We start from the raw sequence: 27855 nt of genomic DNA, 5'->3' as shown, positions 1-27855 counted from the left end.
AAGTATTATGCACATTGTGCAAGAAGGAATTTTCTTTTCACCGAGCTTAAAATATCACATTGATGTGAAGCATACGTTAGCCGGGCATGCTGCTAAGATTTTGGCTAATGCGTCACCCAGCTTGCGACAAATCACTCACGGAGCATCAGGGGGCTCAGTAAGTCTACCTCGGAAATAATGACTGACACAATTGCCAAGTAGATTGCAACAAACTGCAGACCTATTAATATCGTTGAGAACATGCGTTTTACATAGCTTTGGTTCCTCATCTCAAGAATGACAGAGAGAGAGTGGATAAATGTTTACAGAGTTTTTTGTTAACATAAATGTTCAATAAACATGTTAAGTGCGTATATTCCCCCCAGCACTAAAAAATAAAATAAAATTATATAATTTAAAAAAAATAAAAATAAAAAAAATAAAAAAAATATAATAATAATAATAATAATTATTAAATAAATATATATATATATATATCTCAATATTCAGTCAAATATTAGTGTATACTTACGTATTATTATTATAATATAAGTTTTTTAAAAAAAAAACTTGCATTTCACATGTGTTACAAGAAAACTATTCAATTTCTCTTTGATATAAATGTCTGTTACAAGCTTAAATATAAAGTTGAAAAGGTGTAATTGCAGCCAGGCTATTGATCAAATAATTGCGATTAATTACAGAAAATTGTGAGATTAATTAATTTTTTTTTTTTTTTTTTTTTAATCTATTGACACACTAGTTTGTATGCATGCGTGTGAATGAGACATGTAGTATACAGTGCTCAATAACAATTTACCTGGAGCTTTGGTTCAGTTTTTCCTATGGTCGGAAAAAATTACATTTTTCTACCATCTACTGCAGAAATTTCAGGGTTTTACTATAAGAAGAAGAAAGAAAAAAAAAAAAAAAAAAAAAAAAAAAACTTCCTATGAAGTCACAGACACTTCCTGCATAGCTCATTCTGTGCACATTTCTCGAGCTGACAGATTTATAGGTTTGTAAGTGGAGGAAGCACACGTGGATGGATTAAACATGCAGCTCGATTGCACTCAGCTTATTTCAGTGAACTTCAAGCTTAAAGGCTTCAGTGGGTGTCCTCATGATGTCCCCAGAAACACCACAGAAGAAGCAGCTGTCTTTGTCCTGTTTTTAATAAAACAGATTAACCTTTAATGAGTGACAGGAAAGGTGGGATGACCTCCGACCTCCTGCTTCAGATAAACCTGAGTTTATTTTACTCAGCCCTGAAAATCTTGGAAATAATGTATCTAACCAGATGTCTTGATGCTCGATCATCTAAGGCTACGTTCACACTGCAGGCGAAAGCGCATCAAATCCGATTTTTTTTGACCCTATGCGACCCATATCCGATTATGGTATGACAGTGTGAACGGCACAAATCCGATATTTTCAAATCAAATCTGGGTCACTTTTGCATGTGGTACTGAATCCGATACATATCCGATGTTTTAGAAAGCGACTGCTGTTTGAATGGTCAGGTCGCATTAAATCCGTCTTTTACATCACTGACACAAGACAGACGCCAATTATCAGCTCCGGAGAAGCGCCCGATAAGACATTGCGAACGCTTCCTGGCCATCCAGTGTAGATGTTAGTGAAACTGTTGGGAAGACAACATTGGAGAAACGTGAACATTTTATTTGTACTGTATAATCTGCAGATTCTGACAGAAATCTGCAACTATCCTTTGAAGCACCGCTCCTCTAAAACAGCAATAAGGATAATTATTAGGTTATTTACATTATTATGTAAATAACGTTTCCCAATTTTTGCTTTAAGTTATTTTGTTAAGTCCGAAGTCTTTATATTAAGGGCCATCAGTCAAACAATATTGTTTGCTCTGGGTCTAAACAGAGCGCGTTGTGTGTGTGACGTCTTCTTTTGCGCATGCGGGTCGCTTTGAGGGTTCACACTAGAGCGCGTTTGCTGTCGCATTTTATTTGTAGTGTGAACAAGCAGACAAAAAAAAAAAAAAAAAAAAAAAATTGGATTTGATCAAAAAAATCGGAATTGAGCATTAAGAGTAGTGTGAACGTAGCCTAAGTAAGGAAATCCCAAAAGGTCGATTCTGTTCATCTGGATGTTTTCAGTCATCATCAGGTGACTTCTTCAGTCTCAGCTGACTGTAGGTTTCCAACTTTATAAAGAGTACATTTGCTCAGTGACTGAAACTAGCACCACTGAATGAACAATGGGCTGTGAGGTCAGTTTATGGTCTTCAATCAATGATCATGAGTACCATTCACAGAGATTTGAACAATGGCTCTAGTCAGGTGAGACTGAAGAAGACACCTGATGATGACTGAAAACATCCAGATGAACAGAATCAACCTTTTGGGATATCTAACCAGATTCTTACTCTGGATGGCATTACGTTGGGCTCCAGTAACACCGTCAGGAACCTTGGAGTAATTTTTGACCAGGATATGTCCTTCAGTGTGCATATTAAACAAATATATCGGACTGCTTTGCTTCATTTGTGGAATATCTCTACAATTAGAAATATCCTGACTCAGAGTGATGCTGAAAAACTAGTTCATGCATTTAATACTTCTAGGCTGGACTACTGTAATTTGTTATTATCAGGATGACAGGGACTCTGCTTGTCCTGATTGGTTGCCTGCCGGGCTCACCTGTGCAGGTGTGACTCAGACTCAAAGACTGAATTCAGGTTCGTTTATTGTTTTTGGCCACTAACAGTTTATCGTTACAAAGATCCTTTAAATGTGATTTTGGAAGAAACAAAGCAGTAGTGTTCAGGTGTGACCCTGCCCCCTCTCCTGTCTCCAACTGAGCAGAGGGCGGGGCCAGAGGAAAGATCATAACTGACACAAATTAAAGATTATTTTACCCTAAACGACAACAAAGATGAAGGTGATGACGATGTGCAACTTCAACAAAATTAATTCAGTGTTTTCGTCAGAGCAAGACCTCCGCCCGCTCCCCGTGTCAGCTTGCACGCCAACAGGAAGTCATTACACATGCACGACAACAGCAGGCGCTGGTCCCATAGAGCCAATCAGAGTAAAGGTCAAAGGTCACACAGCAGCTCTCAGCAGGGAGGGGTTAAAACCAAGGGGTGGGGCTTCCAGCAGGTAAAATCCAACAAAATAAAAACAGTAGGAAGCGCAAACACATCCCGCCACAATAAAATCCTGAAAGTAAAAGTTAAGCTCTCAGTCCACAGCCTGACTTGTTCAGGTGGGGGCGGGGCTTCAGGCTTCGGAGTCCAGGCCGTCGAGGGTGAGCTGGCTGCGGTGGGGGGAGTTGGGGCTGGGGGGGCTGCTGGGGTTGGAGCTGTTGGAGGGCGTCGAGTGTTTGGTGGAGTCAGAGTCAGGCTGAGGGATCAATACACAAGCATGATTACTGATCAAGACTGATGGTCAATAGAGAGAGAGAGAGTGTGTGAGTGAGTGAGATACGGGTTCTTACTATCTTGGTGGGGACCAAAATCTGAAATTTACTATACTGGTGTGGACCAAAATCCAGGTCTCCACAGGGTTGAAGGCATTTTTCACACTCAAAATGTGGTTTTAATGTCAGGGTTACAAGTTGAGTTATGGTTAGGTTTAGGAGAAGGTTAGGGGAAGGGTTAGGCATTCATTTTTAATGGTTGGGGTTAGGGTAAGCAGCTAGGGAAAGCATTATGTCAATGAGATGTCCCCACGTGGATAGCAAACCAGACGTGTGTGTGTGTGTGTGTGTGTGTGTGTGTGTGTGTGTGTGGGGTACCTCTCGGTCCACCTCCTCCGGGTCACAGATGCTGCGGGACGAAGCGCCTCCCCCAAAATCTAAGCCAATGAAATCACAGAGACAGGTGAGTTAGTGACAGTTCGTGTTGAGACTAGCGACATGAACACTCATGTGTTTACCTGAAGCTGTGCGTGTGATGTGCGTCTTGCTCCTCTGTTGCCGTGAGATACTGGAGAGGGGGCGGGGCTTATCTTTAATGCAGTCGTCCTGAGAAGAGGGCAGCACACTCTGCGGGCACACACACACACACACACTGATGAATAGAGTTTATTGATCCTTCTGGCATCCTCAGACTGATCGATCAGCTGGCAGAGGTACACAGCATGACCTGATGACATCATTGCTGACCAATCAGCTGATGAGCGAGTGTGAGGTCATCAAATTAATCAAGTGATTGCTGCATTCAGGTCATGTGACCTGGGCGCAGCCTGAGTGGAGGGGGGGAGACAGAAGCTGGCCTACCCTTCCCACAGAGGAGGTGGAGGGAGAGGAGGAGGAGGAAGGCTGCAGGAGGCTCTGCTGGGAGGAGGAAGAGGAGGCGTCTTTCTGCAAGAAGGCGCCAGCCGATGCCGACGTCATGTGATACACGTGCTCAAAGTTGGAGGGGGGAGAGATGAGGGTGTGACGGGAAGAAGAGGAGGAAGGGGAGGGAGACGGGGAGGAGGAGAGGGAGGCAACATCACCAACCTGAACATCAAGACGCAGACAAAGATGAGAAGGAGCAGGATGAAGTTGAAACAGGGGGAAGAGAGAAGAGAGGAGTCAGTGTGATGAAGGCAGGAGTCAGAGGAGTGGGGGGAGGAGACGGAGGAGAACATGCCGGCAGAAGGAGGAGGAGCAGGAGGAGTTACCAGAGGAAGGTCCATGAGGACCTGCATGCCGTCTCCTGGTCCCATGTGAGCCACGTGGTTAAAGTTGGTGGGGTTAGAAATCATCTTAGAGCGAAGCTCCGGATCCCTCAGCATCTCCCTGAGGAGACAACGACACCAGCACACAAGTGAGCACGCAGGTAAACATAACATGGGAAAACACCAGAAGTGACTAAAATCACCTCCTCTGCTGGAGTCGTTCCTCCTCGGGAACCTTGAAGAGGAACTTTCTCTTGCTGCGAGTTCGAACCATCAACTTCCTGCTGTGATCAGACGTCTCCGGGATGGTGAGATCGCCCTCTGAACAGACATGGGTACAGAGACGGGTATGCACAGGTTAGCTTCAGCTGTGGGAGCGTTAGCGTCCACGTGATTCAGGTGTGCTCCTACCTGAGGAGGTGTTGCTAAAGTAAATCAGACGAGGAGGTTCTGAGCTCAGCAGGTTTAACGTTCCTTCAGCATTCAGAGGTCGAATCTGTAGATAGGTGCGCACACAGTCTTTCAGCCATCACTGCATTCTGAATGGGTGGTCTGACCTTCACTGAACTGTGATTGGTTACCTTGCGCAGGGAGATGGTTTGGACCCACTCAGTGGTGTGAATATCAAAGACATCAACCCCATACTCGCTGTAGACCGTCAGGTGAGATGAGTTAGAGCCTGTCACACAGAGAGACAGGTGAGAGACTATCCACTGCACCCGTTTCTACAATTACAAGAATCGTGCAACGTACAGAAAGCAAGCGGTGTGGCGGGCCACATGAGCTCCTGGGTCCGGGACCGACGTCCCTGTCCATCCACATAGACACCGAGCTGGCTGAAGCAGAGCAGCAGCTCGCTGGATCCGACCTCCAGTGCATGTAGAGCGTCCAGTTGCTGTTGCGCCAGGAAGGCCAGCGATGGGTCTGCCGGGCTCACCAGGCTTATAGGGGACGACTCCCCCTGCAAGGCCAGCAGAGCGAAGCCTGACGGGTAACCGATGCACAGCCGGTCCCTGAGCATCCCCAACCACTGAACCACACCTGGGGCCTGCACCTCCCACAGCTTCTTGTGGTGGGGCTTTGTCGGAGTGATCTCGTAGCACTGAACCTGGAAGCGGGACATAGAAACTGCAGCATTAGGATGGGCACCGGAGCAGAACCACAGGTCGCCTCCAGGTGAGCCCATACCACTGACCTGACGTTTGATGGCAGCCAGCAGGCAGGGGGGGCCTCCTGGGCGGAGAACACCGGCGGCCATAGCCTGGCAGCCTTTGGTGTCTGCCAGCTTGGCATCGAAGCTGGACTCCGCTCCCTCCAACACCCCCCAGGGGTGAAGGTGAACTTGACGGTTGCGACCGCAGAGGAGCGCAATGATCTTCTCCTTTGGGATCAATTCAATCTGAGAGATCTTCTTACTGTCTGCGGCTCTCACAATCACTGTAGAAAGAAAGGGAGGAGTTAAAGGAGGTTAGCACAATCAGTCACGTGGACAAAGTCTGTTCACTGGGCTCACCGTCTCTCGTGATTTCAACCACAAACAGTCCGTCTTCTGTTCCCAGGGCGATCCTCTCACGATCTGCACAGATGGGAAATGTTCTTATTAACAAAATAATAAGAGAGATTAAATGGATACAAATCAAGTAATCAATAAGACTGAAGATTGACAGGAAACTCAGCCCAATCCATCAGTAGACCCTGAAAAAATTTCAGCCTACCACGGTCAACTGTCCTACACTTTTTCAGCAGAGCACTCGTTACTGACCGAGCACAGCGGCGGACAGCGTGGTCTTGATGATGGGTAGCGAGGCATCATAGGCCTCGTGCAGGACGTGGACCTGCTGGCTCTTCAGCAGGTTCTTGGTCAGGATGCTCTGCATACCTTCCAGGATCCGGACCCATTTTCTCTTCTCTACCTCGCTCTCTGCCAGGACAAGCAGAGACACTGAAGACAGCTGCGAGATCAGCTGTGATGATGTCACCTGACCACGACAACAAAAACAATCAGAACAGGACATGCACTGGTGCTCAGACACCAAATGTTATAACAGTGATGGGGTCTCCTACTCTGAAGATGCAGGGGATGTCCTTCCTGGTTGCGTGGATCACATCGGAAGCCAAAACCGAACTAACGGACAAATCCTCATCCCTGAAAAAGTGAGATGCAAGAGATAATTGCATATACAAAAATAATTCTTGTCACAAACTCCACACACAAAAAAACCCCCCGCCAGCTTCACGCGACTGCCTAAATCTTCTCCAAACCAGCTAAATCTTTTCATTCTATTACAGTCTTCACAAAGGTATCAGAGTCGTTTCTGAACTACATGAACCTTACCAGGACTCACAAGCTGTCCTAACACTTAGGGCTACACAAACTTTCTTCAGACTTCGTCTCAGGACCTGGATTAACATGCCCACACGAACCTTCTCAGAAGTGTTCGCTCTCTGCGGTGTCACTTCCTGTTCCAACACAGTGATGTTTTTGTGTAGCCAATTTAATTAAAAACATATTCTTGTTTCACAGTGCATTTTCACTGCTATGCAGATGACACAGAGCTTTATCTATCCATGAAGCCAGATAATACACACCAATTAGTTAAACTGCAGGAATGTCTTAAAGACAAAGACCTGGATGACCTCTAATTTTCTGCTTCTAAATTCAGATAAAATTGAGGTTACTGTACTTGGCCATCAAAATCTTAGAAATATGGTATCTAACCAGATTCTTACTCTGGATGGCATTACCTTTGCCTCCAGTAACACTGTGAGGAACCTTGGAGTCATTTCTGACCAGGATATGTCCTTCAATGCACATATTAAACAAAAATGTCAGACTGCTTTCTTCCATTTGCGCAATATCTCTAAAATTAGAAATATCCTGTCTCAAGAGTGACACAAAAAAACTAGTTCATGGATTTATCATTTCTAGCATACTTGCTGTTCCTAGATAATTTAAAAGTAGAATGGGAGCCAGAGCCTTCAGTTTTCAGGCCTCTTTTCTGTGGAACCAGCTTCCAGTTTGGATTCGGAAGACAGATACTATCTGTACTTTGAAAGATTAGGCTTCAAATTTTCCTTTTTGCTAAAGTTATAGTTAGGGCTGGACCAGGTGACCCTGAATCCTCCCTTAGTTAAGCTGCAATAGGTGTAGGCTGCTGGGGGATTCCCATGACGCACTGGGTGTTTTTTCTTGTCTCACTATGTGTTAACAGACCTCTCTGCACTGAATCATACTTGCTATTAATTTCTGGCTCTCTTCCACAGCATGTCTTGGTCCTGTCTTCCTCCCCTCGGTCAGGGAGGAGCAGGGAGAGGATTTCTTCCTGTTAAAAGGGAGTTTTTCCTTTCCCACTGTTGCCCAACCACTTGTACATAGGGGGTCATATGACTGTTGGGGTTTTCACTTATTATTGTAGGGTCTACCTTACAATATAAAGCACCATGAGGCGACCGTTGCTGTGATTTGGCACTGTATAAATAAAACTGGAGCAAGTTCCAGCTCTTCTAATTCAATTCAGAGTCCAGGGATTTTTGTCAAAACAAGCAGACTCTTCAAAAGACCTCAAGTAGTGTTTTCATGTCCTGACAGAAGGTGACCAAACAGAATACCTGAGGTCGAGGACGAGACCGGCTGCCACCCCAGGCTGCGTGGACTTTCCCTCTGGGATGTCGTAGAGAAAAAGTTTACAGTCAGAGACCACCGCGAATGCTCGCTGCCAGCCCTTTTTCACCCCACTGGGCTTTGGAATCTGACGGAAACAAACTAGCTTGAGTATGTGGAGCTGCTGCACAGTTACATCGTCAGTACTGTGTCAGTGGACTCACCCTGACGTAGCCCTTATATGCAGTGCCGATTCCCCTCTGGACGTCAATGCCCTGTGGCCTCTTGGCCTGCTCTGCTGGGATCGGGCAGACAAGAGGGGCGTGGTCTTTACAGGAAACGTGACAGATGAAGGAGCACACTGAAGAGACAGAGAGTCAGTCAGACACCTGTGACTGAACCAGAAGCAAAAGGTGCTGTTAGCGCTGCGTACCTTCGCAGGTGTATCCCTGCCGGATTAGTCCCACCATCAGGGAGGTGCAGTGTGTGCACTGAGGCGGGCTGGAGAACGTCTTGATGCTCAGCTGGTGAGCTTTGGGCTGAAACAAACACACACACACACACACACACACACACACACATCTAAAAATCTATTACAATTACTACAATCTGAGTGGCCCTGTGGAGTCATAGGACACCTGCGAGAACCTCAGGGTACCTTTGGTGTGGTCAGCGCTGTGCTCTGATAGATAGGCGAGGGGCTCGAAGGGACTGCTTTAATTTCCTGTGGACGCAAACGGGTCAATCAGTTAAACAAACCATAACATACAGGACACCTGTGCAAAGACTCATCTGTGACCAACCTCGTGTTCGGAGCTTGTGGAGGGTGATGGGGGCGTAGTGTCTGATTTTGCAGGGGTGGCATCTATGTCTGAAGGCTGCAGGTAAAAACCGTGACACAAAGATTATCAACACCTGATCAGATGAACTGTGACAACTACAAATGCACTATTGCAGTATTCATACAGCGGACACATGAAGTAGTACTGCAGTAATATGAGAATAAGAGGACTGATACTAAGCGATGCTTTTTTTTGTGTGTCGGCGGAGTTTATTCTGTGGATGGAGGTTTTTATAGTCAGTCGGATCAGCTGTGCGGGGCATTAATTTGACCCGAGTGGTTGTTGATGTCATTAGTACAAAGCTAGCAGCTATACTCGAGGTTGAAGGTGGCAGGTCACTGTCTGAAGAGGGGAGGGTAAACTTACTTCTTCCCAGAGAGCATACAGCAAGGAGGCAGAGCAAGCTGACATCTCAAAGTTACAAAGAGAAAGAAGCAAGATGAAGTTGAGTAAGTCAGCACTACACCTGAATGGCATCACTGTCCTGTGAGCTGCTGTGTGTGGGCTTGTTACTATGAATGGTAGGAAAGTCAGACAGGTAACTCACTCTGAAGGTGAGGTCTGGAGCTAGAGGAGACGTGTTGAAGTATTCAAAGATAGGGTCCTGGAAGTCCGGGAGCTTCAGACCTGCACAGACATAGATGGTGAAGACACGCACACAGACACCACTGGAACCTACCTGTCCTCTCAGACCCTAAAAATCATACACACATGGTCTGAGTAGTTTTGCCTAACCTTTGTCGGAACGTGAACGGGTCTCCTCCATCTCCTTTTTTAGGGTCTCCATCTGCTCCACCATTTCCTTGCTCCTTTCCTCCGTCTCCTTAAGCTTACTGTAGGCAGAGAGACATGGGTCAGATAGGTGAACACAGTACACAGATAAGATGACAGTCTGCCTTGGTATGACCTCTGACCTCTCCAGGTTGATGTTTGAGGCTTTGACTTTGCGCAGCTCCTCCTGGACCAGCTGTTTGGCTCTGATTTCAGCGTCCAGAGCCGACTGCAGCTCGAGGCGAGCAGACATGTCCAACTTCTGACTGCGGCGCACCTTCCACAGGGGGTCCTGGAGGGGGTGGAATCAGAGGGATAGGCACCTGTTTATTGTCACTGTACATCAAAGCTCAGAAAGCAAGAAATGGTGCAGTCGGACGATCAGAGCAGCCAATGAGGCTGTGTCCCAATTCAAGGTCTGCACACTTGAAGTATGCATTTTAAGTGCGATTACGTCACCGCCACGCGACGGCGGCTGTCCCAATTCGAAGTGTACTTCAAATGCATACTCCAAATGCGCCGTCAATTTCCCCAAATATCAAGCGTGGTCCGGTGCACGCTTCGTGGTCCTATATATATCCCACAATTCATAGCGCGACACACACACACACACACACACACACACACACACACACACAAATCTGACAATACTATAATATTGGCCATATTACATTTATATTGCCAGAGTGAGATGATTTTAGTGTCATGAACAACATTAGCTAATTGTTATTTACTAACTAATCTTGAAATGACTGTTCAGTACAGAAATGAAGCCCAACAATCATGTTTTACAGTCCCGTGGTCTCAGCCTCAGATACTCAACTAATCAGTGATGTCATGACAAAAATGAATGACCAACAAAACATTTTCTCCTTCACTTCTGTCAAACAATGCCGTTTGTAACGTTTCTCGCGGTTAGTATCATGGTTGCTAGGCAACCTGAACAGCGCAACGAAGGCTAGACCGTCCCATTTCACAAGCCTCTCACTTCCACACTTCTCGTACTTATAGTACGCACCGTACGTAGTACGCGTAGTGCGCGTACTTCAAGCATGCATACCCTGAATTGGGACACAGCCAATGAGTGTTGAATCAGGTGAGGTGATGTCCAGACATGTGATACCACCGATGTAGCTGCTGGAAAATGTGACATTATCATATGACATCAAGATTTGACCACTTAAAGCCCTAAAGGATGCACTGCTTAAATTTCAGATGACTCTAAACCTTCAAAGATAACAGAAGAGTACCTGAAGTGTAGTACCTGACCCCCCCAGGTGCCTACTCGAGGTACTCAGTGAGTAAAAACTAATGTGTAGACAGAGTACTGACTCAAGTACAGAGTAAACTACTCCCTGAAGTACAGACTGTGAACACCACCTTAGACTAAAGCTTCGTCTCCACTCTGTCCCCACCAGAGCTTGAACCCTCACCCTGTCCTGACCCTGGATTCATCTCGAGAGGTCACTGTAGACACTAACTCTCTTTGTAACCTCCTCATCTCTGCCTCTGCTTGACCTCTGACCTCTCCAGGCTTCTGTGTGATCCACTCTATGACTTCGTCACAGCTGTCAGGAACCCGCACTGGGAAAGCCTCACTGCGTTCTAATATCAATGGTACACATGCAAGCCAATAGCCATGCAAGCATCTTTAAGCTCGCCCAGAAAGTGATTTTTGACTGGCTGGAAATCGTGACCAGCTCACTCACCCTCCTGTCTCCACCAATGGGAGGCCAGGGCTTCTTAGGGGGAGTGGCCACTCCTGATTCCATCTAAGACAGCAGGTTTGAAAGGAAAACACCCCCCCCCCCAAACAAAATCAACACACAGATACAGACAGTACTACAGTCTGAAGAAGGTGGAGGACATTCCTGGATTTCTTTCGCAATAAAAGCCACTAAGTTAAAACATAACTGAAGGGATAAAACATTTCTGAGTATTTGTAACATAAATTAAAAAAAAAATTTCTGCTATGACTGAGTGATGTCTGAACACACCTGTGACAGGCGGAGGCTTCAACAGGTCGCTTCAGGTGAAGTCCCATGCTCACATATTACTCTCGGATTAAACGTGTGTGTGTGTGTGTGTGTGTGTGTGTGTGTGTGTGTGTGTGTGTGTGTGTGTGTGTTACCAGAGGTCTGGTTCCCAAGCTGGAGCTGCGTAGAGTTTCCAGCTCCTCCGTCATCTTGGTGGCTAGAGCCTGCAGATAACCTCGAGCATCCTTCTCGTCGCTGACCCTGAACACAGTGTACCACATGTCCTTAAAATTGTGTCACTGAACCCGCGGCGGTGTCCAAGCAGCTCACGTGACTCACCACTGGATGATCTCTGCAATCTGAGCCTCCCAGTGAGCCACGCTCTCCTTCTTGGACGCCAGGTCCTGCAGCTCGTCTTCTAGTTGCCGATTCTGAGCCGTCAGGTTATCCACGAACGAGCACAGCTGGACACAACCACAACGAGAGCAGTATTACACAGCGGTGCTCCTAGTACTACAAAGTGTGCAGTAACAGTACTACAGGAGTATCACCTTGTCGGTCTCTGCCGTCAGTTTTCGGTTTTCTTCTGTCAGCAGGTTCTTCTCTCGCTCATGTTTCTTCTTGAGAGCAGTGAGAGCTTCTTCCATCTCAACTTGCCTGAGAGGGCACACACACACACACACACACACACACACACACACACACACACACACACACACACACACACACACACACTGGGTCAGCATGGATCTGGCCATGACTCACCTGTACCTGCCAGTAAACCCAGTTCAGGACTCACCTGTCCCTCTTGGCCTTGTCTAGCTTGTCTCGGAGCTGCAGCAACTCCTTGTTGGCGGTGAGCTGCGCCCCCTCAGACTCCTGCAAGTCTTTGCAGAGGTTTTTTATCTCAGAGGAGTGGGCCGAGTCCCTCCTCAGGAGCTCCTCCTCGTAGAACAGCACCTTCTTGTCCAGCTCTGCCTTTAGATGGGATAGTTCCTGCTGAAACTCCGCCCCTCCTGCTGCTACTCCACGGCCCTGCTGAGACTAGGATCAGAACCAGAACAACTAAGAAGCCCTTCTGCATGACTGTGAGGACCGGTTCAGCCAGGGTTTGGCTTAACCCAGGCTCAAATTGGGATTGTGTGGTCATGATGGGTGTAAAGGGGTGTGTGTGTGTGTGTGTGTGACCTCTGACCTTTAGACTCTGCAGCTCCGCCTCCAGCTGTTTGGAGTAAACCTCGCTGTGCTCCCTCAGCTTCCTCTCCTTTGATGCCTCTGTCTGCGCCTCATCCAGCTGAGCCTCCAGCTAACACACAAACAAAAGGCTTTTTGCGGGTCGGTGGAGCTTACCGAGACTCAGACCTACTGAGATGGAAGCTCTGCAGGGGACCTAACATGGTGTGCACGTGGAGTGCACAGCAGAGCTGCGTTACAGCACATAAACATGAACATGTGTCTGCAGTGACGAAGACGCCACACCTCACAGTCCCGTCATAAACACTGAATATCAGAGACATCAATCACTGCTCAGGCTGAGCTGATGGGTGATGATGTCAGACTAGTGCTGCTCAAAATGAGTCTTATTTTCCTGCTTTTGCATTAAATTCTTATCATCCTCATGAGGTTCTTCATAACCACACCTGCAACACAGGTGTGCACGCTGTGGAACCAGCTGTCGACCCACCATCACCTCCCCCTCCACTCAGTGTCAGCAGATGGTTGGTGAATAGGGAAGTCACACAGCTTTTAGGTTTATATGACTTTTACACCCTGCTAACAAGAAGTGATGTCATTAGCAGTGGTTAGTGATTCATTCGCCTCCTTTCCTGTAACCCTGATTCACTCTCTGCAGATTAATTCCTTTGAGCTCATTTGGGTGTTTCCCACGTCACTGAATCTTTCCTGCCATTTTACTGAAGTCTGCACTTTAAATGACATGTTCGGCCAATCAGAGCACAGCACCATCACTCAGGGTTGATCTGAACTGTGTATGTATGCTGCCTATGGAATCTGACATTAATATGACCTGAAATAATTTCTGAAAACCCCAAAGCTTCCAGTTCCTGCTGCTCAAGAGAACAAAGAGGAACAGCCTCCAACAGTCAGCGCGAACAGAAGGTGTGGTCAGAACACACCTTCAGACAGCGAGAGCGTCCCTCCATTAACCCAGAACCCGAACACTTTATGAAGGAGCCGTCGTAATTCATCTTATGATCTGACCAAACCTTTTAGACCTGTCATGTCTCTGACATGTGCTCACGGCGCTTTAAACGCTTGGTTCCTTCTCGTTTTACATCAAAGTGTTCTTTGATTGACCAACGGCTTCCTGCTTATTACAGGAGTCTGTCTCCCTCTGCTGGTGAGCACAAGGAGGTGCACCTCAGGACTGATGGTGCACCTCACGTTCTTTTCAGTTTGACTCTGGAACTCAACTTAGAAAGTCAGAAAACAAACTCTTAATCTGTAGAGCTGTACTGCTAACCACATAAGAGAACAGTATCATGCTGCACTGTTGGCGATACCCAGACGGCTCTACCTCACTTGTGAACCAAAAACAAATCCTCTTTTTCCTGCTTTGTCTGTCTCTCTCAGGCTCATCTTCAGACCTCTTACACTTCTGTTCCTGACTCCCTGTCATCAGGACATGTGCCCAATCATCATCACTGACAAATTACTTAAAGCGACCAAACTGAAAACCCGACAGACGCTCCCTAACCCTCCATAACGAGGGTGAATGCTAACAGAGGAGACTTTCGTCTCTAAGGTTTTAATCACAAATGGTCATTGCTGATGCTCTGCAGCCATCCTCACTCACCTCCTTACGGCTCTTCTCCATCTTACGGATCTCCTGCCTCGTGCCGTCCATCTTCTGCAGCAGCGCCTCCATCTCCTCCTCCTTGTCACGGAGCTGGCGGGTCAGGCGCTGCTTTGAGGAGCGCAGCTCAGCCATCCTCTCTGACAACTCAGAGAACTCCTGCAGCGCCAGCTTCCTCTGCGAGTGCGCCTCCTTCAACTCCTTCGTCTGACTCCTCAGGCGTTCCAGGGCGTCAGCCAACTGCTGCTCAGAGGGTGTGGGGTTTATTAGCTTGGGAATACATGACTATTAAGCCCCTTTTCATTAGTAACTACTCGGATTGACTTGCCACAGTTTAAAGGGTTTTCTGTAAGGTACCGTTTTAGTACCTGCTCACCCAGGGTTCCAAGCCATCTGAGCAGGTACTAAAATGTGACGTCGTCACACTGCATGCCACGGATTGGCTGGTCGGTAGAGTCACTCGATGAATCATAAGAGCATCTTGTTCACAAAAATCAAAATGCCATTTTTGAAACCATGGCAACGAGGGAAATGGCTACAAAAACAGTCCGACGAGTTTGACGAAAAGCCACAGGTATGTCGTCGCTTGGATGTCCACCTTTGTTGTAGCGTTCTGCATAGTAATTAAGTCGCGGGACGCTCAAACATGTTGCTATGACAACAACCACTCACATCAGTTAGTGCTGGATTGTAATGGAAAACGAGTTGATCAGAGTAGGTACTAATGGAAAAGGGGCTTTATTCTGAAAAACAGCTCCACCTGCGGCCAGATGCGCGTACCTTGTGAACCTCATCCTTCTCCTGTCGCAGGCTTTTCACCTGCTTCTCCATGCTCCTCAGTTTGGAGGCGGAGCTTTCATAGTCCTGTCTGAGAGAGACCGCCTCCTCCAGCTGGTGCTCCAGCCTGTCAGAGTCTGAGATTACAGGGGCAGGATTTATTTTAATAAATAAAAAGTGTGACATTACTTTAATAACTTTATTTAAACTGATTTTTCTGCAGTACTGTCTCATTGGCGCCAACGTATTAATAAACATGTGTGTCTGTATGACATTAAACACGAGCTCGGGCGTAGCACAGAAACTTGAAATATTTAAGGTTTTCTGCGAGTGGCGCTGTTAAACAAACCTAACAGGAAATAAAGTTTCAGAGTTTCAGCTGACTATGCTCCAAGCATAGTCAGATTGAAACATCTGGATGGAGAGTGTCCTCTAAACCCGAGGTCTCAGTTACAACCATCCATCTAAAATTATCTGGATGTGCTTGCGGCAGCGGTGATGCACCGATGTCATTATTCAGTTCTTTTATTGATGAACTCCGTGCCTGCAGACTGCAGACCATATCAGGTGCTACCACCCCAACTGTATCTGTTACCACGGAAACATCCTCTGACCTGCCAGCTTCTTCTTGAGTCGTTCAATCTCCTCATTGAGCTTCTTGATCTCTTTGTCTCGACTCAGAGTTCCTCCTCGAGCTGGAGCCTGCAGGGCCTGAGTCGACTCTGTGGGAGGACAGACACAGTGAGGTCACAGCGAGTACTGCAGGAATACTGATCGAGTCCTACAGAGTACTGCTGGAGTCCAGCAGTGTACTGTGGGAGTACTGCTGGAGTCCGCCTCCTCCTTACCCTGCAGTTTGCGGTTCAGTTCCTGTTTCTCCTGCTCCAGTCGACGAATCCTCTTCTCAAAAACCTCCACCTCCTCCCCTCCTGTTCCACCATCTGTTTCGATCTGGACACGCAACCACGCCCTGCTGACAGAGCTGTGGTCGGAGAAGCAGCTGTCGGTGGTGTAGGTGAAGCCAACGAAGGGGAGGTGCTGCCCTGTAAAACCAGTGTGAGACACTGGAGGTCCAATGTCCTGTAGAGAGAAGACCTGTCAGCATGAAGGACTGTGCGGACAAGAAGGGCCACTGGAAAACCTGTGGTCTCAGAGTCACCTGGAGTCTCGGGGACTCTCAGAGACTCCTAGGCCCCAGACTCAGTCTGACTGCCCTGTGACTCCAGGTGACTCTGAGACTGATGGAGTCTCAGAGCAGTCAGATTGATGGAAGGCCATTTCACACAGGGAGCAGCACATACTGTACTGCCCTCTGCAAAGCACAGTGAAAGCACTCTGGCGGGGAGAAATCCCACATGCCACGGTCAAAGTTCAACTGGGTTGAATAAAATTTACGTGACTCGCTCCAGCTAGTGGTGATCCCACTGCATGCTGCTTCCTATGTAAAACGGTCTTGAGGATAGAAAGACGGTCCTCACCGGGTTCTTCAGGACGTCATCATCTACGTCAAAGTTTGAGGTGTCGGTGGGTGAGGACACCTCGGGGATGTAGGGGGCCCCGGTGGACCGGATGTTGTCCCAGTCGATGCCGTTGAAGAAAGGGTGGCTTTTAAAATCAGAGATCCCATTAAGTCCAAGGCGACGATCCCTGGAACAGAGCAAGCCCTGGATCAGATCCTTGGCATCTTCAGACACATCGGTCACATGGGAAGGGAACTGGAAACGCTCCTGGAAACAGCAAAAGAAAAGACAAAGATACGTTCAGAGGAAGAGTCAGGAAACTGGACAAAAAGGCAAGCGTGCGCTGAGGGACGAGCTCTGATTCAAAACAGGAAGTGGGACGAGAGCCTGGAGACAGACTTGTAACCTGGAAACAGCAGCACAGCACGGGCAGGACAAGAGTAATCCAATTACAGAGCACAGTATCATTACCCTGACAGAGTGTAATCTGATTACTGTAACAGCTAGTGTCTTTATTTATTCTGAAAGACAGTCCAAATACTCTGGTAGATAGAACAGTCCATGGTTCTGACCTCATGATTCATGATCTTGCCATAGGTTTCAACCAGCGACTCAGCGTAGAACGGTGTCTCGCCATACAGCATCTCATACATGCACACACCCAGCGACCACCAGTCACACTCTGGGCCGTAGCGGCCCATCCCGTCCTCCATCGCCTGCAGGATCTCTGGGGAGATGTAGTCTGGCGTGCCAACTGCCACCGAGGACTGAACCTATAGTGACACATTGGGATGGACCGAGGTTACAAAAGGTCATCCAGAAAAGGTCAAAGGTGAACTTAAGCTCAAGTAACAGAACTAAACAAGCTTAACTTAATTAAGCTATTGAAGTTCCTGAATTAAGACCAGCACTAAGATTACCAGGGTTAACCTTAAACTAGACTAACGAGAGCACTGTTAGCTTCAAAGAGGCGATGGGAGCGTGACAGTTACCGTGCCGTCCTCCATCATGCGGAGACAGGATCCGAAGTCTGCGAGGCGAATATGGCCGTTGACGTCGAGCAGGACGTTGTCGGGTTTGATGTCTCTGAAAGACGAAAAACATATTCAGCTAGTCATTGTCACCTTCATCCCAGACAGGTCACATGGTCAGCTGATGCCGCAGCAGGATCTGATTAACCACACACAGTATAAAGATGGGTGGCGCTACTGTGCTGTGAACCCATTGGTCCTTTTCAGATGAGTGTTTTTGCTGTCACCATTTTGAGTTTTGAAGCTGGCGGTGACGAGGGGCTGTCTCTGAAATCACACACTCACTGTGACAACTTCCACATGGTCATTTCTAAAACATATGACCAGGCGTACCAAACGGGATGTGCGTCCATGTTTTATCTGACTCCGATCACGTGATGCACCTTAAAGCGCCATTGTTTCACTGTGTGTAAACTGTGTGTGAATAAAGATGTGTAAGACTGAACAGCAGCAGGTTAAAGTTCAGCCATCTCAGGAAGGAAAAGGCCAGCTGAGCAGGAAGGAACTACATTTCCCAGAGGACACTGCAGCAGGAAAAGCACACTTCCTGGATACAGAGGCACATACCTTTGGTAGGGCCAGTACAACTTAAGAGTACAGTGTGAAGTACAGGCAGTGCAGTTTGCAGTACTCCGAGTACCTGTGTATGTAGTGCTGCTGATGGATTGAGTGGATGGCGAGTACCATCTCAGCCACGTAGAACTTGGCCATATCCTCAGGAAGTCGATCCTCAAACTTACTGAGCAGCGTCAGCAGGTCACCACCCACGTAGTAATCCATCACCAAGTACTGCAGTACAGGTACACACAGAGGAGTTAAAGATAGTACCAGTACCAGTCCCACAGGGGACAGCAGCTAGTACTCACCAAATAGTTGTCGTCCTGGAAGGCGTAGTGCAGGTTGGTGATCCACTGACTGTCTCCTTTCACCAGGACGTCACGCTCTTCACGGAAACATGCCGTCTGCACTCACAGCATACCAACACGTCAATAACATGCCCACAGCACGCTAAGGTCACAACAGCCCATTACATGATCATGAAGAGGAGCCCACCTCTGCTCGCTTTAGCATCTCCCACTTATTGAGGATCTTCATAGCATAAACTTGCTCCGTGTGCTTCATCTTCACCACGGCAACCTGACAGAGAGAGAGGGGGCGAGAAACATGAACACACAGGTAAACACAAACACCTGCAGCACTATGTGCCAAGGGTCCAGAATGATGCCATGTCAAATTTGTGTGCCTCCCACAGGTGTATCACCTGTGCAGTGTTGCTGCTATGGTCTCCATGGTGACCGGGTGTGTATCTTTAACATCACTTGCTGAGCTGGTCTGAGCACATGACATAGAACCCCACCCACACAGCTCACCTGGACCTACCTGAGGACAGGTGTGTCACAACCATGCCTGCCCGGTGCTTCGGGACATACCTGAGGACAGGTGTGTGTTTATGTCCCGAGGCAACAGGCAGGTGTGGTAGTGTCACACCTGTCCTCTGGTATGAGAAGAACGCACACACAGAAACAGACACACGCTGACAGCAGCTGCTGAGGACACTCGCTCTGCTTTAGCATCTCTTGGGCTTTTGGGTAATGTGTAAAGCAGAGCGAGTGTCCTCAGCAGCTGCTGTCAGCGTGTGTCTGTTTCTGTGTGTGCGTTCTTCTCATACCAGAGATCAGGTGTGACACTACCACACCTGCCTGTTGCCTCGGGACATAAACACACACCTGTCCTCAGGTATGTCCCGAAGCACCGGGCAGGCATGGTTGTGACACACCTGTCCTCAGGTATGAGAAGAACGCACACACAGAAACAGACACACGCTGACAGCAGCTACTGAGGACACTCGCTCTGCTTTACACATTACCCAAAAGCCCAAGAGATGCTAGAGAGGATGCTTAGTGCAGATCTCAAACACCAAAGGACTACAAATACTACAGTACTGTGTGGGTTCTGATATGTGTGCACGTCTTCACTGCATGTCTCACAGGAAACTGCGTCCATGCTGTAAAGAACTGAATTGCTCTGTCCCCTCGTACCACGATTATGTCAAACTTCTTGTCTTCATAACAAATAAGACCCCACCAACCCGTCTCTGTTCACATTAAACAGAACTTAAATATTTCAGCCAATTAGGGCTGTGCGATATGACCAAAATCTCATATCCCGATATAATACATCTATCGTCCCGATAACAATATAAAATCACAAAACTGTAACATTTTCTGTAAATTCTGTGAATCTCGGGCAGCTCGACTTGCGTGAAGTGTTTCCAGCTGGGCGTTGTGTTTTAACAGATGCCTGAAACTATACATTTTTAGTCATAAGTTGTAACGGCCGCCGTTTTCTTTGTGATTATTTATTACACAGCGTGCTGCGGGGAAAAGCCTGTTCTAACGTTTGAGTCTGACGGCTCTTTTTTGCTTCTCATCCGTAAACGCTGCATACTCTTTCACGTGATTCAGTTTATTTTGAAAAGTCTCAACAGGACCTTGAGCTTTATTGTGAAAGGTTTATGTGGAAAATAAACAAGTGGACGGCGGAGCCACGCGATGGTTTTACCATCATTGTTGCTAACGACAACGCATAAAAACAGGCGCTTGTCCGTCCGTAGTGTGGTTATATTAAATATAAGAGAAAGAGAGAACTTTAAGAAATTAATATAGCCACTACAGTGACCAACAAAACAGTGAAAAAATATTGCCGTAAACAGTTTATTTTGCAACACCACGAAACAAACGACAGCATAAAATGAAACGATAGACGTTTTTATATTGTCATCTGATATATATCGTTATATCGAATAGCCCTACAGACAATCACATCGTGGTGTGCTGCAGGACATTTAATATGAGATCTCCATCAGCGTCCACGATGATCTTCAGATTATCCTGGATTACCATCTCCACCCTGGATTATTTCTGGGCCACAGGCTCAGGTAAGGAGAGGAGGGCGGGGCTGTATCCAGTTTTAGGACGGAGACGACCTCCAAGCCTACAGTGCGAGGAGCCTTGCGACCAATCAGGTTACAGAAACAGGGTCACAGTTTCTCTCTGCTGACTTGTTTTTTTTGCCATTTGTCTGTCAAACCAACAACAAACACATGACATGACTTGTATTTGTTCGGTTACCCTGCCCCTGATGATGTCACAGGTGGTGGAGTTAATGCCTGCGACATTAACTGAAATTGAGTTTTGTTTCAGGGATTGGTCATCGCGCCACCTCCTCCTCCATCAAGTTTGTGTTCCTAACAGCTTCCTGTTCACTTCCTGTGTTTGCCTGGAATCTGAGCCCTTCCCGTTTTCCCTCAGACTGCAGAGGAGGATGGGCGGAGCCTCCTCCAAGCCACTGCGACACAGTGTGGCGTCTCAAACACACAATCAGGACAGGAAATCCCAGGGCTAAGGTGCTTTACAAAGTAAGAGTCTGTATTTATTCTGTCTACACATGAATACACTGCGTTTCCTTTTCGTCACCTTTAGTCGCCTGACAAGACACAGGTCATCAGGAAGTCTTACCTCTCCAAAAGCTCCTCGTCCAATCACCTTCAGGATCTCGAAGTCGTCTTTGTGCAGCCGCATGTCCTTCACCGTGGTTGTGAATGGCTTCACTGCAACACACAGAAGAGCTGGGGTAATGTCACACGCACGCAGAGGTCCACACTAACCCAATCTCATACAGGTAATGTTCTGTTGTTGACTTCTTACCAGATCAAATCACAATGGTAACAGAGGCTCAAGCCCTCACCTGGTCAAGAGCAGGTTATATTCAGAGTTTAAAGCAGAAGCGGTCCTCTGATTCTTTTATGTGCATCAGTGTGCAGCTTGTTCCTGAGAGCAGTGCATGAACCTAGAGCGGCTCAGACTGAACGTTCATGTGCTGATGCAGCAAATGTTTAAATCTTTTTCTACTTGATTCTACTTGACTCTGATCTGCTACAAACACAGGACACCAGGAATGTTCAACCAATCACATTCATCCACTCTGATCTCTGTCATCAGTCTGTGTGACAGGAAATGTTACCGTTTCTGTGTTTCAGACACGAATGTGCAGTCATTGCTTTAAAAACAAAGACAAAATCATTAACTGCCATTCAACTTGTATTTTCCCGCTCTGTGCCACAAATTACCAGATTAACCAGTTTCACCTCTCAGATTATTCACAGATTTTTTGGTTCTTTACAGATTTTTACTTGACAGCATCTCTGTAAAAGAGGAGTCACATGAGAGGTGAAATGTCCCTTTAAATTGGTCAGATGCTATCAGCTCTGCCCCTTTCACGTGAACTCGCAGGTTAAACCCTGAGTTAACTCAGCGAGATGATAACCAGGTTTGTGTGACCTCTGACCCTGATCGCTGACATTAGGTTAAACGCAATATTCCTTCTAATTTTTCATGTGTCTGAGCGAACACACAAAGTAAAAATAACTTGAACTCCAATTTTGAAAACAACTTTTTTTTTTTTTTTGCTCTGACTTGTATTATGAGTCTGTGGTCTGGGAGAGAGTCCTGTAACTCTTTGTCTGCAAAATACAGAATATAATGACCAATGTTGGCAATTAATTCTATAGTTACTTCTTCAAAAAAGTAACTGAGTTTTGCAAACAAAGTTTTTTGCAGCTGTTTATCTAAAAATGCAGCCAAGGCGTTTTTTTTAAATAAACATTTAAAACTATTTACAGAACAATCAGGTGTTCTGCATCAAATTTGATGCCACACAAATTATTTGTGCCTCTCCAAAAAATTATTTCTGTCCACTATAAGATAAAGGAGAACAACAGCCTGATATCTGCGGGCCTGACAACAGGAGATGTATCACTCCTGTAACACCTGTAACACTCAGTAGTCGCCTCATTGTTCTGACACACACAACAAAACTATTGACTACACTACACACTAACTACACAAGATTTGCGCTAAACGTCGCAAATCTCTCACATCTCAAAACACCGCCGCAACTCCTAAAACTTCCCTCTTCCTAAACAACTAAATGCCATGTTGCCATATCATTTTTTGATTGGTCCACATATAGGGATGTAAGAAAATATCGATACAACGAAATATCGCGATATTTCGCGCAATGATACTGAATCGATATTTAAAATCACTGTTATCGATTTTTTTAATTGAAAAAATGATATGCATTTACTGTTTATTTCTTTTGTATGTTGGAATTCAAACTCCGGCCACTGGTTTGCAGTTTTCACCGCCTTTACTATGACGTAAAAACGAGGTCTCGCGATAACTGTAGAAGCGTCTAGTTTGCCAAAAGAACGAAGTAGAACAGTCAGTGGACGTGTGTGATGCTAGCTAACTGATGACTGAAGAGGAGAGGATACAGCCGGCCCCCGCAGCTTTCAAAGCTGATGTGTGGACTTATTTTGAATTTAGGACAAAAGAAGGCAGTAAAGACTATGACAAGAGCTATGCAGTCTGTAAAATCTGCACCGCCAGAGTCAAATATTCCGGTAACACAACAAATTTATGAACACACGTGTCTAGACACCATAGCGACGTAGCGTCAAATGCTAATTTTAAAACGAAACGAGGTGATCCCTCTCAACGGACAATTGAAGAAGTTAACTTTTCGAAACTACCAGCAACTTCAACTCGTGCAACAAAAATAACGCAGTCAGTACTTGTTTTTATTTGCAAAGACATGCGCCCTCTGAGTGTTGTGGAGAATAAAGGATTTCGTAATATGATTAAAACGCTGGAGCCCCGTTACACCGTTCCTTCTCGACAACACATCACGGACATCGCTCTGCCAAAGTTGTACCAAGAAGTCAAAGCGACAGTGCTGGACTCTCTCAACTCGGCTGAGACAGTTGCTCTGACATGCAACGCTTGGACTTCGAGAGCCACTGAATCGTACGTAACTGTTACAGCACATCACATAACGGACCAGTGGAACCTTCAGTCTCATGTACTACAAACCCGAGCCATGCATGACAGTCACACAGGTGAGCACATTGCAGCGTTACTAACTGACGCTGTGGCTGAATGGGGATTGAACGCAAGGACCTTGTTGTTGTTACCGATAATGCACCAAACATGGCTCTCGCGGCTAGACTTGCCTCAGCTATCCAAAGTAGCAAGGAGTTTCCTATGCATTCCTGGAACAAGTGTCTCTGCAGAGAGAGTTTTCTCCTCTGCAGGAGACATAGTAAATGCACAGAGAAGTGTCCTGAGAGCTGACCATGTCGATCAGCTTGTATTCCTGCACAAAAATCTGGAAATTGAAAAATAAACACTGAGAAAACACTACACATGTAAAATCTCTGATATGAGAATGTTTGACATTTTGGTTGAGTCTCATAAGCACTTTTATTTAGATGAGTAAATTCCTTTTTTCAGGTTGTACTAAAAGTGTTCCATTGATGGACACTGCAGAGCTGTACTTTATTTTATTAACACTTAATTGTAATAGCACTTTACATTTTTTGTTAATGTTTACTTGGATGGATTCTTCAAGCAATTTCATTTTTGATTTATATTTGTTTATGTTAAGGTCACATAAAAAGTACTTTGTTTTGATGCTCCATAGAGCAGTTTTTGGATAAGTATTTTACAATCATAGTACTTAGAAAGACTTCAGTGTTACATGTTTACTTTTTTCATGTTAAAAAATACTTGATATTTCAGTAAAGTAGTTTTTGTTTGTTTATTTGACATGACTTCTAATAAGGCATTTTGAACTTTGAGTGTTTTTGTTTCAGATGTTTCATGTCAAGCATTAAACAGTTTGGACTGTTTACTTGAGTTTTCCTAATTAAATTTAGTCCTACTAAACACAAATATCGTCTGGCTTTTAGTATTGCAATATATCGTATCGTCTACCCTGTATTATGATACATATTGTATCGCCAGATTCTTGCCAATACACACCCCTATCCACATAGTATATTTGCTCACAGGCGGAGAGCGCTTTCGAGCGTTTTCCCTATAAAATGCCGTTTTTACAGTTTCTTCCCACAATAAATATAAACAATGATCGTATTCAGGAAAAAACAAACATTGCATATATTTTTATCATAACTCTGGTTTTACGTGGCCTATCAACACAATTTAAAAACTAGTATAAAGTCCACATTATTTCCATCAATTGTTCCATCTGTCCTGCTCACATCTCCAATGGTTGTACACATTGTCATTAATGTGGCTTCACTCCACATCAGCCACGCCGCTTTGCTAGCTAAAACACCGGTGTTGGCACATAAGAACGCTGCCATAGTCTGTCAACGACGTTGATTAGCTGCGTATATACGAATGTGAATCGCATCATTGGCTGGACTATGATGCGATTAATCCCATACCGGAGCAGCCAGTCACTTACTGACTAACACTGCAAAACAGAATTGTTAAAGTATTTATTTTAATTTCAATTCAGGTTAGATTTTTTTTGTGCGCAACACAGATTTTCTGTGCGCAGAGACCGTGCCAGCAGTGCGCAATTGCGCATGCGCGCAGTTTACAGGGAACATTGGTTAAACGTGTCCTGATAACAGAACGACCCGAGTCGTGAGTTAGAGGCATTAGTACCCTGCATGCTGTCAGCTCCTCATCATTTATTCATCTGATCTGAGATCAGATTTATCTGGGTCACTCACATTTACTCTCATAGAAACCAGAATAGAAACACAGCAGAGGAGCTGAGCTGGTTTCAATTCTTCCTCAGAGCCCTGACTTAACGCTTGCAAACACTTTCGGCCTGACTGATGTCACTGCTGTGACATCACAGGCTGAGGGCTGAGAAAGAGCACAGAATAATTCACCACGTCATGGCGGCATTACGGTTTCCATGTCTACGAGTCCGCTGCCGTCCGACTGATGGAGACATGTCTGCAGAGTGGCCGTGACTGCTGGTCCTGTTTTAGTTCTGCAGCAGGTGGAGAACTTTATCACTGATCAATAACGGATGGAGGCCAGTTATTGATTAGCGATAAAGTGGTTTGTCATACATTATTAATGGAAGACAAATGAAGTGAGTGCATCCTCTCCTGTCCCCGCCCTCTTAGGTGAGGGCCTGAGTCTAAGAACCTTGTGATTGCTCAGAGACACTGACAGGTGTGAGCGATGCTGTCTGAAGCAATTATGGATTACTTTAAAGCATGGGTGGGGAACTCCAGGCCTTGAGGGCCGGTGTCCTGCAGGTTTTAGATATCACCCTGGGTCAACACACCTGAATCACATGATTAGTTCATTGCCAGGCCTCTGGAGAACTTCAAGACATGTTGAGGAGGTGATTTAACCATTTAAAACAGTTGTGTTGGATCAAGGACATCTAAAACCTGCAGGACACCGGCCCTCAAGGCCTAGAGTTCCCCACCCCTGATCTAAAGGAGATGGTATCAGATCAATAACACACCTCAGTCAAGTTATGAAATCATGTTTAGGTGATCACTGCCTTCATAATCTTCATCACCGACTGTCCTGATCAGCTTCCTGCTTATTTGTATCAAACCTTCCTGTAAACATCACCTGAACACCGTCTGTCATTGATCACCCATGACCTGATCGGTCTTACTCATCACTGACATCATCGGTGCATGCAGTTGGCCTTCACAGCGGCTCCAACTCAGAGCAGAATCGCAAATTGAAACCAGGTCACAGAAACCAGGACAGGAACAGGCTGAACCAGGCCAAACTGGGCCAGAGTGTTTCAGCTGCACAGAAGCTGGAAGCTGATTCAAGACCAGCTGATCGATTACACTATCACTGAATGATATTAGCCACATGCAGTCACCATGGAAACACTAACAGTCTACATGGGACCCACAACCAGGGCAGGAAGGCGGAGCCTGAAAAAGCGAGGATTATCCTAGTGTTCATCCTGACTGAACTTTAAACCTAATCACCTCGATTATTGATTGTATATCATGTGACCACGTCAGACCACGAGAGACCCGGAGACGCCTTTTAAGCCTTCAGAATCCTCTTTCAAGGAGCTCCACAAACCTGGAACTGAGCTCAGGGGAGAAAGCCTTCAGACACCTGTGAGGTGAATCTGTCTCTGACCCCTCAAGCACACCTGAAACTACCTGAAGCGTGCTACACCTGGATCTCCTTGATTGACCTTTGACCTTCAGTAGGACAGCTCCAGTCTGCTGAACCTGACCCCCACCCCCCCGGGTCTTACCCCACTCCAGGAAGTCGGTGACGTGCTTCTCCCTCTTGAGCGGGGACTGGGAGCACTCTGTGTAGAAGCAGAGCAGCAGGTCTAGCAGCGCCTCCACGCTCAGGCAGCCGGCCGCCCGCTGCTCTAGCAGCAGCTCCTCCAGTCGCTTCAACCGCTCCTGCGCCGACATCCTGCTGTCGGTCCCCGCCGGACTCTCCAGGGTGCTCCGCCGGGCCCGCGTCGCTCAGTCCGGGTGTATCCGCCGCCGAGGCTCCGCTTCCTGCCTAGCTGCTAGCCGTTAGCCGTTAGCTCCAGGAGAAGCTTCCCGACATTTTGAGCCGCGGGGTTCGGAGCGTCGCCGAGAGTCCTCCGGTCACCGTGGGTCACCGTCGGTCAGCAGCCTGCGGGCCTGCCTCTGTCCGCCCTCCTCCGGCTCTAATCCGGTAAATCTGCTCTTTCCTCTCAGGATCAGGACGTCGGGCGGACCGTCGACTCTCAGGTCGGCCGCCGCTGCTCCATGTCCGCCGCTCGGTTTGTCGGACCGGGGCTGGCTCCGGGGGCCACTGCGCAGGGGTCAGAATGTCCGAGTTCTCCGTGGGAGTGGGGGAGAGCGTCACGGGATCACGGCCGGTTTGAGGAGAGTTCGAGGCGGCTGCCGGTGTGGCGGAGCGCTGGGAATATGGCTGAATCCAGGACGGAAGATCCCGAGCAAGCGGAGGAGTTGTGTCCCGCTTCCGGTGCCGGGGAGCTTCACAATAAAATATCCGAGCTCAGAAAACCAAGAGTCAGTGACGAGCATCAACAAACCGCAAGAACAGAAGGACTAAACACATGGTAAAT

The 27855-nt window shown here is 46.7% G+C and overlaps 1 protein-coding gene across 2 annotated transcripts; it reads right to left on the bottom strand.

The window, feature by feature from the left end:
• Window positions 1-2685: 2685 nt before the first annotated feature.
• cdc42bpb (CDC42 binding protein kinase beta (DMPK-like)) lies at window positions 2686-27698 on the bottom strand. Of its 2 annotated transcripts, XM_040017355.1 has the most exons (39): window positions 27037-27698; window positions 21417-21508; window positions 18952-19035; window positions 18765-18860; window positions 18539-18687; window positions 17860-17953; window positions 17440-17640; window positions 16886-17134; window positions 16256-16487; window positions 16022-16129; window positions 15411-15544; window positions 14631-14873; window positions 13011-13121; window positions 12615-12859; window positions 12367-12472; window positions 12155-12279; window positions 11971-12076; window positions 11549-11611; window positions 9983-10131; window positions 9804-9901; window positions 9616-9695; window positions 9030-9104; window positions 8885-8950; window positions 8660-8765; window positions 8451-8587; window positions 8235-8374; window positions 6690-6771; window positions 6388-6604; window positions 6139-6201; window positions 5821-6062; window positions 5379-5733; window positions 5207-5304; window positions 5037-5121; window positions 4829-4946; window positions 4629-4746; window positions 4240-4464; window positions 3897-4005; window positions 3757-3815; window positions 2686-3362 (listed from the first exon to the last, which is right to left on the bottom strand). In XM_040017355.1, the coding sequence occupies exons 1-39, from the start codon at window positions 27203-27205 to the stop codon at window positions 3240-3242; spliced, it is 5352 nt and encodes a 1783-aa protein (XP_039873289.1). In that variant the 5' UTR covers window positions 27206-27698; the 3' UTR covers window positions 2686-3239. The 2 variants fall into 2 exon arrangements, with proteins under 2 accessions (XP_039873289.1, XP_039873290.1); XM_040017356.1 differs by lacking the exon at window positions 11549-11611 and having other exon boundaries at window positions 27037-27205.
• Between the last annotated feature and the right edge of the window lie 157 nt (window positions 27699-27855).

This window comes from Simochromis diagramma, unplaced genomic scaffold (assembly GCF_900408965.1).
Source record: "Simochromis diagramma unplaced genomic scaffold, fSimDia1.1 OVJJ01000802.1, whole genome shotgun sequence".
Taxonomy (NCBI): domain Eukaryota; kingdom Metazoa; phylum Chordata; class Actinopteri; order Cichliformes; family Cichlidae; genus Simochromis; species Simochromis diagramma.
This window is presented reverse-complemented; position numbering and strand designations above follow the sequence as displayed.

Coding starts and splice junctions, on each gene's coding strand:
- cdc42bpb (XM_040017355.1), bottom strand. CDS start 27,205: ATGTCGGCGCAGGAGCGGTTGAAGCGACTGGAGGAGCTGCTGCTAGAG. Junction 18,688..18,764: donor TCCAGGACGACAACTATTTG/GTGAGTACTAGC, acceptor CCTGTACTGCAG/TACTTGGTGATGGATTACTA. Junction 8,375..8,450: donor CATATAAGGGCTACGTCAGG/GTGAGTCCACTG, acceptor TGTTTCCGTCAG/ATTCCAAAGCCCAGTGGGGT.